The sequence below is a fragment of the Pinus tabuliformis genome, chromosome 5_2, assembly GCF_031772625.1.
Source record: "Pinus tabuliformis cultivar Carrire ecotype Pingquan chromosome 5_2, CPIR1, whole genome shotgun sequence".
Classification (NCBI taxonomy): domain Eukaryota; kingdom Viridiplantae; phylum Streptophyta; class Pinopsida; order Pinales; family Pinaceae; genus Pinus; species Pinus tabuliformis.
Genome location: NC_142306.1, coordinates 305,019,206 through 305,032,523, shown reverse-complemented (window position 1 = coordinate 305,032,523; position 13,318 = coordinate 305,019,206). Strand labels below are relative to the sequence as shown.

The 13,318-nt window shown below is 34.3% G+C and overlaps 1 protein-coding gene across 1 annotated transcript in view; it reads right to left on the bottom strand.

Annotated features, from left to right (window-relative positions):
- Window positions 1–786: 786 nt before the first annotated feature.
- Window positions 787–13,318, bottom strand: part of LOC149158755 (uncharacterized) — a 37,014-nt gene continuing 24,482 nt past the window's right edge. The window contains 1 exon segment of the mRNA XM_089434093.1: window positions 787–912. Coding sequence (XP_089290219.1) covers window positions 787–912 — 126 coding nt within the window.

Sequence of the window (13,318 nt, the reverse complement as noted above, 5' to 3'; positions counted from 1 at the left end):
ATCTACAACCTAAGTGTCCACATCAGAGGGCCACATCACAATCACCTACACTAGGGAGTCCAGATGGCATCCAAACATGAGGTTCACTTGACGCTTGCCACATGTTACTATTACATTGGTCCTGTTATCACTCTAAAAATTCCCTAGGGTTGTCATGACAGAAATAATAGAGGTAACCACAAACTTGCTTTCGAGATTAGGATATAGCCTTCCTAATTCTCATAGATGGCTCTCTCTTAATTATTTAACATTGTTGAGTTATTTGATTTTAGGCTAGTTATTTAAGCTTGATTGGGTTTTGATTTGATTGGGATGTGCAAATACTGATTCAGATGGATAGATAAGTGTCTTTTTACTGTTGGGCCATGGAGTCCAAATGTCAAAATACACCCTTCAACAAATGCAACCCAACCCCCTCTCAGCCTCATAAATTGACCTCGCAAGCAAAACACAACGCAGCCTCCTCACATTCCACTCAATGCACACCCCTTAAAGCCCAGCCTAACTCCAATCAACACACACACTATAAAGCCTAGCCGTTGTTAAACTCATCCCCTATGCAATCCCATACACCCCATCGGGTGAAGTATCATATGCTCCACTCTCCCACGCTATCTCATACACCTCACCCCATCCCACATAGTTTTACGCAGTCAATACAGGCATCGGTCTCCTATGCAAGCATCCCCAACCCAAACAGTCATCAACACCCACTTACACAGTCTCTAACACAGTCTCTTATCCCACGCAGGCACATTAATCAACAGCACGTAGTCTCAACAGCTCCTACGCAGCCCCAAAGTAATACCATGTAGCCGCAACAAAATAACTTAACTCTACCCCATCCAGTGCAATCCCAACCAGACCTGTCAGGTTCACCCATGCATCCTTTCCGACCGGCGCTGTCCCAACCTGCAGCAACACACAAACACTAGGAACATTACAATGATAGTAAACCTATATCACAGAACAATAACAATAATAAAACCAATAATAAAAAAGACAATTTAGTCATAAATTTATCTAACATACAACTAAATGAACACATCCTAAACTTATTAAGTAAAAGATTAAGTTTCTCCATCACACCACGCAAAATCCCTATTGAAGACATTCTATGCAATATTGAATATGGTATCAAGAACTTGCCTGACAACATAAAAGAACAAATCAGACAAGACTGTTCAATCACCCTTAGGAAAGAAAAACCCCCCAAAAGCAATGTTAGCAAACAAGAGTATCTAGCTCTCAAAACCTTGAACTCCAACCCTGATATTGTAGTGTTGAAAGTAAACAAAGGAGGAGCCACCATTATCATGAACAAAAGTGACTACATAGCAAAAATGCTAGATCATCTAAATAACAGTGGCTGCTACAGAAAACTCAACAAAAACCCATTAAACAATATCTCCAAAAAAGTTTGCAACCTAATCAAAACTAGTAAGATACAAGACAACAAAAATCTCATAGTGAACAATCCATACACACCAAGAATATATGGAGCCCCAAAAATTCACAAGGAGGACATCCCTCTGAGACCAATAGTAAACACGATTAATGGACCTACATACCATCTAGCAAAACACCTAGCCAAGAAACTAAAACCACTAGTGGGAAACACAGACTCTTTTGTCAAAGACTCAACCCAATTCATTGAAGAAATCAAGAACATCAAACTTGATCAAGATGACATTTTAGTTAGTTTTGATGTCACCTCGCTATATACCAATATCCCCATTAATGATGCCATGGAGGTTATCTGCAAACTAATAGACCCAGGAACATCTAAGCTCATAGAAATTTTCCTGAGATAAACCTTTTTCTGCTTCATGGAAGATATTTATGAAAAAATGTGTGGAGTAGCCATGGGGTCACCCCTGTCCCCTATTATTTCCAATTTATTTATGGAGGACTTTGAAAACAAAGCCCTTAGGATGACACCCCTAAAACCTAAATTGTGGAAAAGATATGTGGATGACACATTCATCATATGGCCTCATGGAAGAGAAACCCTAGAAACCTTCAAACAACACCTAATAGCTTATCCCCTTCCATAAAACTCACTATGGAAGTCGAGGTCAACAAAAACCTCCCTTTCCTGGATATTCTCATCACTAGGAATGAGGATGGCTCTATATCTCACCAAGTATATAGAAAAAAGACTCACACCGAACAATATTTACATGCCTCCTCACATCATCACCCTACCCACAAACTAGGAGTCCTAAACACATTAGCAACCAGAGCCCTTAGAATATCTGACAAGGAACACCTAGAAAAAGAAACAGAACACCTTATTGAAGTTTTCCTAAAAAATGGATATGATAAACATCAAGCTATCAAAGCCATAAATAAGGTAAAAACACGACCCAACAAAAATAAAAACTTTGATAATATAAAAGGTAAAGTCAACCTCCCTTACATACAAGGGTGTACAGACAAAATCTCTTGCATCCTGAAAAACAATGGAATTATAACCACTTTCAAACCCTTAAACACTATCCATAACTTTCTTAATCCAGTGAAAGACAAAATTGACCCTAAATTCCATAAAGGTGTCTATTTAATTCCTTGCTCATGCGGCAAATCGTATGTAGGTGAGACTGGGAGATATTTTAACACAAGAATCCAGGAACATTCAGCAGACATAAAACACAATCGATCCAAATCCTCATCTCTAGCTGAACATTTTGATAAAACTAAGCACCAAATATGCATAGAGGATACCCGTATCTTAGCTAGGAGTGATCACTACTTCATAAGGAAATTCAGAGAAGCCATAGAAATTAGCAAACACCCTAATAACCTCAACAGAGACAAGGGATGGACCATAAGCAAAAACTGGGTTCCAATCCTATCATCCAAATCTACCCCTAACTATAATCCTCCCCTAATGAACCTAGAACAAACATATAAATTCTAATCCATTTTAATTTAATAACACACAAAGACCTTAATAAAATACAATTTAACAAAAATTCATAGGAAATAAACATCAATTGAAAATATCTTAACTATAATAAACTCCTCAACATAGGATAATATGTAGGGAGCCTTAATAAATAATCATGACTTATAATATAAACTAATACAAATACAAAGCAAAAATAACTCATTGATAAATAAATTGAAATAAATATAATCATAACAATTAAAATTAAAATTAAGAAATAAATTGAAATAAATATAATTATAACAATTAAAAATTAAAATAATAATTAAAATAAATATAATTAAAACAATTAAAATTAAAAGTAATAATTAATTAAAATAAATAATTAATTAAAATTAAAGAATTAAAGAATTAAATAATTAAAACTAATTATCAATAATTAAATATAATTACAAAAATTGAAATTAAATTTAATAATTAGAAGAATTATAGTTAGAATAATGAAAATAGAAATTATTAATTGAAAGCAAAATTAAATTAATTAAAATAAAAATAATTAATCAAAATTAAATTAAATTAATTATATAATTAAAACAAATAAAACTAATATAACCATTAACCATAAACGTAAAAGGAAAAAGAATAATTAATTAATTACATCTGTCAGCTAAGCATCTCTATATATATAAGTGAAAAATAAGACCAATCTTTCAATATTATTTCACATACTGAAGATGAACCACCGTTGCTGGTTCGAAACGTCGATGAAGAAGAATCCTTATGTGATGTATCCGGAAGATAATCTGAACAATAATGAAACTCGTAGAAACGTCAAAGACAAAAAATCAGGACTAAATCAAGTTCTAAAGATAGTGTTCAACGAGAAAGGTACCTGAGTAAATTAAGATCTTTTAGTCTGGGTGGTGAAGTGGTTGTTCACTCGGGGTTAAGGAGAAATTAAGGATTCCTTCAACCGGATACTGAGAGAAATGAAAGACGTCAATCAAAACTAGGGAGAAATTAAGAATTCCCTACTCTGGATATCAGAAGAAAACATTGAAATGAATAACTGTTCAAGACAGAGTGTACTTAAACAAATTCTAAAGGAAAATTCCAGTTATTTCATTCAAATTGGAAACACATGTATGTTTGTGAAATACTTAAGAAAATAACAATTTCACAAATGAAAGATACTTCACTGAAGTGGCCAAACACATGAATCGTGTAATGAAATGCCTTTATTACTCAGTCTAGTCTACTGACTTGAAAAATGTTACAATAAACCCTTAGGCTTTCATATCAATATGACTATAGAAAATGTTTAGCAATCCACCCTCTATACTTGGAATTATGAAGTATTTATACAAAAAATAGTTACAAATTATCCTAAATTGTTTCAGATATTATTCAAGGAAAATAAATATCTTCATGCAAGAAGATAGAGACACTTAGGAAACTAAAAGGCTAGTTGTCCCTCCTTTTACAGATTTTTATGTTTTATGATTTAGTCTTTTGTTGCTTTCTCTCTTTTGTTGTTGCTATACATTGGTTATCCTTTTACTTTTCCTTTTGACTGATACTCTTCCATCTGATACTCTTTGACTTACATCATTTGCTGTTTTAATTTCACTGCTCTGTATTCACTATTTACCTTGCATTTTTACAGTACATCATTCAAATTTTCCCAAGTATCTACATCTAGTAATTTAATATTTAGCATTCTCATTATTTTCTATATATTTTTTAAAGGTGGGCTTTTTGACAAAAATATGTTTAACCTCATGCTGGAGGTAAAAGAGGTTCTCAAAATTATGGTAAAGGACCTTTCCTATAGGCATCCCTTTCATGGAGGAACTATTTGCATGTTCGTTTGCCACTTCTCTGATTCTCTTATCATAGTATTCATGTGGCATCAATCTATCATTAATCACCAATGGATTAAGTAGACCTTTCTACCTCAAAGTATCAAACTTGACCATGAACCTGGCTATTTCTTGCTCCATTGTATGGCATTTATCCTCAAGTTGTGTCATCAGGTTCCTCTTGGTGATTACCTTCTTTAATTCCTGTATGGTCCCAGTTTTGTCAGCTATTCCAAGATCCTGAAATTCATACATATTCTTTGAGTTAAGGAACTGGATTATTCTTGAGGCTTCTTCTGGCATATTTCCATGTTCGTCTCCAACCCTTTGAATGCCTCACCATCCTCTTGGACCAAGTCATTTTGTTCAAATATCACCTGTATAGATGGCCAAATATCATTCACTGAGTCAATGATATTAGCCCATAAAAGTTGTTTTGCTTGGGCTAGCAGCTCTTTCAGTGGTAATTCTTTCTCCAGCTTCCCTATCTTTTCATTCAACCTGTTTGTCTTATGAACTTCATTCTTATGGATAATTTGAGTTTCTTCTCATCCTCTAGACTTTTTATTTGTTCCTTAAGTCTATTTATTTCAGTGGTTTGGATGGAAATATCCTCCATGGCTTTAACCAATTTACTTACTTCATCACTACGATGAGCTGTTGTTGTTAAACCTATTGCTGATGTAGTGGCTAATGTAGTTGGAAGTGTTGTAGCTAGTGGTGTTGCCGGGTCCAATGAAGATACCAAAGTTGAAGGAACTGTTGTAGTAACTGTAGGAATAGCAGTGGTAGTAGTTGTCTCAATGCTATCATGTTTCTCATGTATTAACTTGTCCATTTCATTCTCCATTGATTTCAATTGAGAATTTAGTTGGAGAATGAGATCCATCATCTCATATTTCTAGCTTTGGCTCTCTAGAACTTCCTTGGTCTATGGATGTCCTAAAGGAGGAAATTTTAGTTGCTTCTTCAAAGCAGCAATGCCTTCATTTTTCTTCTTTATGATCTTTTCTACAACCTTGACGTCATTTGGATTATATCCAATCTCAATAACCAAGTCTTCTAGTGACTTGATTTTGTTATCTTTTTCCTATGAGGATTATTTCTCTAGCTCAAACTGTGTTGTGGTGTTGTCTAGAGAATTTTTAAGTTTCTAAACACTCATGGCCTTATTGGTCATTGTTGAGTAGTTCATTTCTCCTACTTGCTTATGAAATTCAATTTTATCAATAGGGTGAACATCCCTGGCCAAGAATTCAAATTATGTCTTCCTGTAGTTTGCTGATGACTTATGCTGTTGGACTATAGGCTGCAAAAATGTCATTTTCATTTTACCAATTTTAATGTCAAAAACTGACATTAACCTATTTTGATTGCTAGGATTTTTTTTGAAATACTGGGCATATGTTTCAGCTTTCAATGCATCATTTCTTAATTTGATATCTTTATACTTCTCCTTTATGTCTTTTTCCTTATCCATTGGTTTTCTTGTTTATGGGACCTCAAAGCTAAGTTGTTTCTGAATATTCTGAGTACTAGAGGTGGAAGGTTGATGAGTTTCCTTTGAAACTAATGGAGTTTTATTTTCTCTTACCCCTTTATATGAATCCATGATTTGAAGTGTCTTTACTGTCTCAATGACCTATTATTGCACATTTACAGGATTTAGCTTGGGCTTTTTCTTGTACATTCTTTCAAATATGTCATGTGTTGTATCTATATTTGAGAAAGAACCTTCTTCCCTGGTTCTTTTTGTATTTTTGTCCTATAGGGCTGGAGTATGTAGAATCAAACTAGTATCCATCTGTTTCTCCATATCAATCAAGGTATTTTCTATGCACTCCACCTAGTTGGCATATTTTTCAATATCTACCCTAGACTCCTACATAAAAGGGCTCAATTTGAATTTGAGCCTTAGTTTGTTTATGACTCCTAAAGGGTCATACTTCCATTTAAAACTACTACTGAAATTCATTTCCTGTAAACACTTCTCTAGTTCTTCTCCAGCCTCCCTATTATTACAGATAAAAGGACCAAGTTGGTTTTTTATCTTGAACTGTGTTTTCTTCCTAGCTGATAGGAAATTCACATCATCTGAGTTTATAATCTGCTTGATATATTCTAATGCAAATATCCTCATGGGAAGATATTTGGGCAGCATATAGGGAGTGATATGATATCCATATATTCTAATTTTAGTCCTGGTATAGATACCAACCTCCTATTCTACTATTTTTAGACAACTGAAAAACTATTTTTATCTCATCACTGATGCTGGGTTGATTGCTATTGCTTAGCATATTTACAATTGGGTGAACAAAAGAATCAATGAACTATTTGTAACTAAAAACCATGGAATACTTTTGGATTAAGGGTGTCCAAAATATGACTGATCTGGGATGGCCCTTAGTGTCCAGCTTTTGGACGTTGACTAGAAACTTGTCTGACTGGAAATATAGGAACATGTGGAACAATACAGAAGAGTATTTGAATACTATTTCATTTGGCAATCTGATCAATTGATCATGGATTCTGTCTTCCAAGAACTGGGCAAAATTGAAGACTATAACTGGAGGCTTGCTAGGGAAGAAAATAGAGAGAAAAGCAAGTGTAGGTTCATCTACATGCTCATCAGTGGTATATCCAAGAGTGCAAGAGAGAATGGTCACAATTTGTTTGGCCCTCTTAGAGAAAATGGTGGCAGAGTATGGAAGACTATTTGTAGGAGTATGAGACTCTTCTAGGATGAATGTGTGAAATATTTGTGACCTCTTGGGAAGGTCCAGTTTCAAGTAGAGTTCAAGTAGGTTTTCAATGGAAAATGGGGTTTCATTTGGTTTTGGATGGATCTGCAAAATTTGGTTTATTGACTCTATAGTGATTGTAAACAAAATCTGGTGGTTGGGAGAGACTATGGCTCTTTGGCTTGGAATATAACATTTTTGGTATAGATGGATGATTCAGGGAACTCATATGCCTATGGGAACAAGTATTTGGGCAAATTTGATTCCCATAGATGAATGTCATCATTTTGGTTAAGGAATTTACCTTTACTCCAATAATGGAGTTTCAATAGATGACTAGGGGAAACTGTGTCTTTGATTTTCAAATCTCCATCAGCTAATGGGAGGTGGTCAACATCCAGGTGAGGGGTTTGCAGGGTTTTCTCATTTAGAATGATTTGGGAAGCCATAATTTGGTTTATTCTATTGAATTACTCTTTCTCTCACTTTAGGAGTAGAGTTAGGAGCTCTGAAATAGTGGGAAGGGTGAATACAGTGTGCGGAAAAGGGATTTTGAATGTATATTGGGTTTCTTTTAGCTTGGTAGGGTTTTTTAATTAATTCAATTAATTAGCCTTTTATAATTACTATGCAATGATTAAGTAGAGGGTCATTCTGGTTCTTTCAAGAATACCTGGAAAAACAGAGATTTGGTGTGGAGACAGGGTTTTATGGTAGCAACGAAGGTTTCTGAGGCTTCAATTGTCTGTGTGCGGTTTAAATTTGGAATCTGCAGGGTCTTCAGGTTGTAAATGGGTAAAAAATGGTTGAGCAGACTTCCAGGCATTAGAATTGGTTGAGAGAGGTCTTTTACAACAAAATAAGAGTGAAAGGAGTGAAAAGGGGGCCTTTTTGGTTTTTAACCAACAGTGGTTAAATTTGGGCGCGAGATTAATAAATGAACAATGGGCAGTTTCCTTTTACGCAGGGGGTAGTTTTATGGCATATCACACTAATTTTGAGTGGAGGGAGGTATTTTTTGAGAGCACACGATATAACGTGTAGCGCCACGTAGCAAAAGAATGCTCGAGAAAAACTGCGAATCTCGCGTGCTTTTGGGATGTTAAGGATCGGATGATGGGAGCATGTGATATGGTTATGGGTCATTGGATTTGGGAGTGGTTGATCGGAGGGCTGTCACATGACGGAGTTGCAAGGGATGAGTTGGGGTGTGTTTGGGGGGGCCCATGGATAAATATGTGGTGGGTTAAATATATTCAAAGGTTTAGTGAGGGTTGGGGAATTATAACGTGGGGGGTTAAATACATAAAGCGGGACTATAGGTTAGAAAATAACTTAGGATAAGGGGGTTTAGTAGGCTTTTAAGGGAAAAAGGAAAAGTAATAAGGGGAAATAATTTTTAAAGGGTAATGTCTAGGGAAAGGTGTGAAATAAAGGGTAAAAGGGTTAAAATGAAGGGAAATGGTTATTTTTACAAGGGGAAATGAAGAGGTAAGGGTCCTTTGGAACCAAGAAGGGAATATTAGTGAATGAAAAGTAATGAAGGGGTAATGGAGGGAAATTTAGACATGTAAGGGGTTGAGTGAAATGAGGGGAAATTAGTAAATGAGCTTTAGTATTTAAGCCTAAAATCATATATAACTTTTTAGGGTAAATACCCAAAGTAATACACAAATTTTGTGAATGTTCTCTTTCCTTTAATAGTTCCCCCTGCACATGAAACATAGTATTTAAGCATGATGAAGGTGAATTTGAGCTAGCAACCTCGTGCATTCCAAAATCTCTTTTACCTACCCATTATTTACCCTAACACTTTCTCTTCATTCATTGGGTGCATTTGAACTTGCTGACCCTTTGTTTCTTTTTCTTTGATAAGAAAACTGTCTAATTCTAACCTTATAACTTCCAATGGCTCAGATTAAACTAATGAGATCATTATTACTCTCTACCTAACTACTGATCTACCAAGATTAAAAAGTTTGGCTATATCTTTATTATATATCTATCAACATGAAATTTAAAGCATGAATGAATCAAGATTAAACTTTTTGACCATCATGGATTGTGGCAAATTTTGCAAGCTGCAGATAATGATATTTTTCCTAGTAAAGTAAAAAGTAGTGGAATTTGAATTTGCATCACTTTAAGAATCTATTTTTTATCTTTTTTTCGTGGGGTTCATATCTTATTTTATTTTTTGATCATTTTCTTTTAGTACTTTGACTTTTGTTTTAGGAATTACCCTCTTTACAGTTTTTATTTTTAATATGGGAAAACATTTTTCAGAAAGAAAAAGTATGTACAATATTACAAGACTAATCCTAGCCAATTCAAAATTATGAATATATTATTATAGGGCCCTAACAATGGCTCCACATGGGGACAACATTTCCTGGTGAAATGTCAAGAACTTTAAGATCAGTAGCCTTTGATACTTAAACTATGGTTGCCTTGTAACTGCTTCTCTATGATCTTATTTATTCATACATATGATGGTACACCTTTCAAAGCTTAGGGCCTTCTCTTTGGGCTTCAACCTCAAAAGATAATCATCCAAACCAATCTAAACTTTGTAATGTTATGTACAATTATCAAAGTAAGGAGCTAAACTAATGTTAATCTAGGGATAAGTAATTCTTCAACATTCTTCCATTGATTGGTCCACCTGGTAGATCTGTTCCATCTAACTGCTTCAAGAAAAATTCATTGTTACCTTTGTAACCATAAATGATATAAGGGCCTTGTCATAGGAAATCAAATTTTGCATGTTTACCCTTTTCTTCTCTTTTGGAATCCAATTTGAGTACTTTGTCACCTATGTAAAAATCATCAACTTTGGTTTTCTTGTCAAAAATATTGTTGATTTTATCTTGGATCTCTTGGGGTTTGACATAGACTTCTTCCCTGGTTTTCTGCAAATGTATTGTCTGATTTATCCTCCTTTGGATATCATTGGATTCTACCTGCAGTTCTTGAATCATTTTCATCACTGGTACTCCTAAAGGGAATGGAAAAACAACATCCATTCCATATACAAGTTGATAAGGAGATGTACCAATGGACTTTTTGGTAGTAAGTCTATCTGCCCATAAGGCATTAACCAATCTTTTGTTCCAGGTCTTCTTATTGTCTTCTAACAATTTCTTGATGATATTAACAAGGCTTTTGTTTGAGGATTCTGCAAGTCCACTACCTTGAGGGTAATAGGCAGTGGAATGGCCAAGGGTAATGTGATATCTATTACAAAAGGCTATCATTTTCTTAGATTTGAAAGCAGCTGCATTATCAATAATGAGATTTTGTGGGCATCCAAATCTTGAAAGGATATTGTTTTCAAGGAATGAGATGATGACAAAATCGGTGGCTTGTCTTGAAGGGATGTCTTTTATCCATTTAGTAAAGTAATCAGCGGCTACAAAATCAATTTATGTTGGGCTGAGGAGGATGGGTGAATCTCACCAATGAAGTCTAGACCTAATTGTTGAAATTCGATTTCTGTGGAGATGGGTTTGAGGGTTAAGGTAAGAGTTTCTTCTTGCCTTCAACGATTTGGAATTTCTGACAGGAGGTCACATAATTTCTGACAACTGCAAAAAGGGTGGGCTAGTAAAAACATGCCCTTAAAATCTTATCAGCAGTTGTTTTCCAGTATAGGTGTCCTCCACAATCTCCTGCATGAAATTCTTGCATAAGTTTTTCAGCTTCATCTTTTAAGAAACAATTCAATAAAATGACACCATTATCTTTCTGAAATAAAGTATTGTCTATGATACAATATTTCTTTGATTTTATTTTTAAGAGTTTACTTTTAGTTCTAGATAAACTAGGAGGAGCTTGTAAATTTAGTAAAACAAATATGATATCTGTATACCAAGGTGAATATAAAAAATCTTCACTGATCTATGGAGTCGCCATCTCTTCCTGATCATCTAGGGCACCATTGAAATTTATATCTAAGGCCTGACAGTTCGATTCGGCCATGAGTTTAGCTAAAGCTTGGCCTTTGATTAGTTTTTTGGGATTTATTTCAATATCATATTCCAAAATAGTGGCAATCCATTTGCCTCTCTTTTCTTCAGGCCCATCTGTGTTAGAATATCCTTTACCACTGAATTTGGAACATATGCAATAATGTGTGAGTATAAAATGTACACTCTGAAATATTTAATAACCTTTACTAAAGCAAGTGCTTGTCTTTTCATTATATTATACTTTAGTGTAGCATCTCTCAAAGATTTGTTGAAAAATGCAATAGGCTACTCATAACCCTGATCATTATTTTGCAACAAGAGTGTTGCAACAATATGTTCTGAAGCAAAAGAAAAAATTATAAAATCTTTTTTGAAATCAAGGGTTATGAGGGCAGGTGTTTTAGTAAGGGCTTATTTGATTGCCTCAAAAGACTGCTTAGCCTCTACTGTCCACTTAAGTGTTGAATCTTTCTTTAAAATGTTAATCAATTCTCTAATTAGTTCTGCTAAGTTAGAAATGAATCTTCTAAGAGAATTTATTTTACCTAAAAATGATTGCAATTCTTTAATGTTTCTAGGGTGACTGATGCTTAGGATTGCTTCTAGTCTAGCTGGATCAATTCTAATTCCCTCTTTTGAAATTATGTGTCCTAAGAGTTTACCTTCTTCTAAACCAAAGAGTGTCTTCTTGGAATTCAAAGAAATGCGAAATTTTCTACATTTTATGAATACTCTTCTTAGGTGATCTAGATGTTCATTATCTGATTTGGAAAAGACTGTGATATCATCTTGGTAAACAACTAGAAATTCATGGATTTCTTTTGTAAAAGATATGTTCATTACTCTTTGGAATGTTTCTCCACTATTCATCAATCCAAACAACATTTTAAAATACATGAAAGTACCCCCGGGAGTGGTAAATGTAGTTTTTTCTTCACCCTCTGGCTGAACAAGGATTTGGTTGTATCTAAAAAATCCATCAAGTAATGAAATTTTGGATAACCCTACTACCCTTTGGAGAGTATGGTCCATTTTAGGGAGGGGATAGTTATCCTTTAGTGATACTTTGTTCAAGTTTCTGAAATCAACACAGAGCCTGATTTCTCCTATTTTCTTTCTTGTGGTGGCTAATTTAGAGACCCAATAAATATCTAATAGGTGCTATGATTTGTGCCTCATACATCCTTTTTACTTATTTTCCAATTAATGGAATAAGAACTGGATTAATTCTCCTAAGATTTTGTTTAAAGGGTTTCTAATCTTCTTTGATGGGTATTTTATGTTGAATAATGTTGGTGTCATAAGACTTGAGGTCTTCATAACTCCAAGCAAATATATCTTGAAATTATTTAAACAGACTTATGTATTTCAAATTTTTAGCTCGAGGTAATGCTTTGGATAACTTAACAAGCTTAGGTTTTTGTTCTATTCCTAGGTTGCATTCTTCTATGTCTGATCTTAAAGGCTCCATTTTTGGTTTCCTAGCTACATCATTTGAGTTTAAAATATTTTCTAATGGGAATAATACCTTAGGAAAAAAGTTATTTTTAAGGTTTAAAATCTCATAATCATCATTAACTAATTCTTCTATTTCTACTTTTTCTAAGCTATCTATTTCTACTTTAGTGAATTTAGTGGGTTTATTTACATCTACATCATTTATACTTATTTCACTATCCATGGTGTCATCTAATGTACAATCAGTATCTATGTTATAGTTTTGGAATTCTCCTTTAGCATTCATGAAATCATAGATTTGAGAATCTTGTGAAAAAATCCACCAATATTTCAAATTATTAGGTATAAAATGCTTGTGTCTTACCTTTGCAATGTACTGGTGATTGGGCT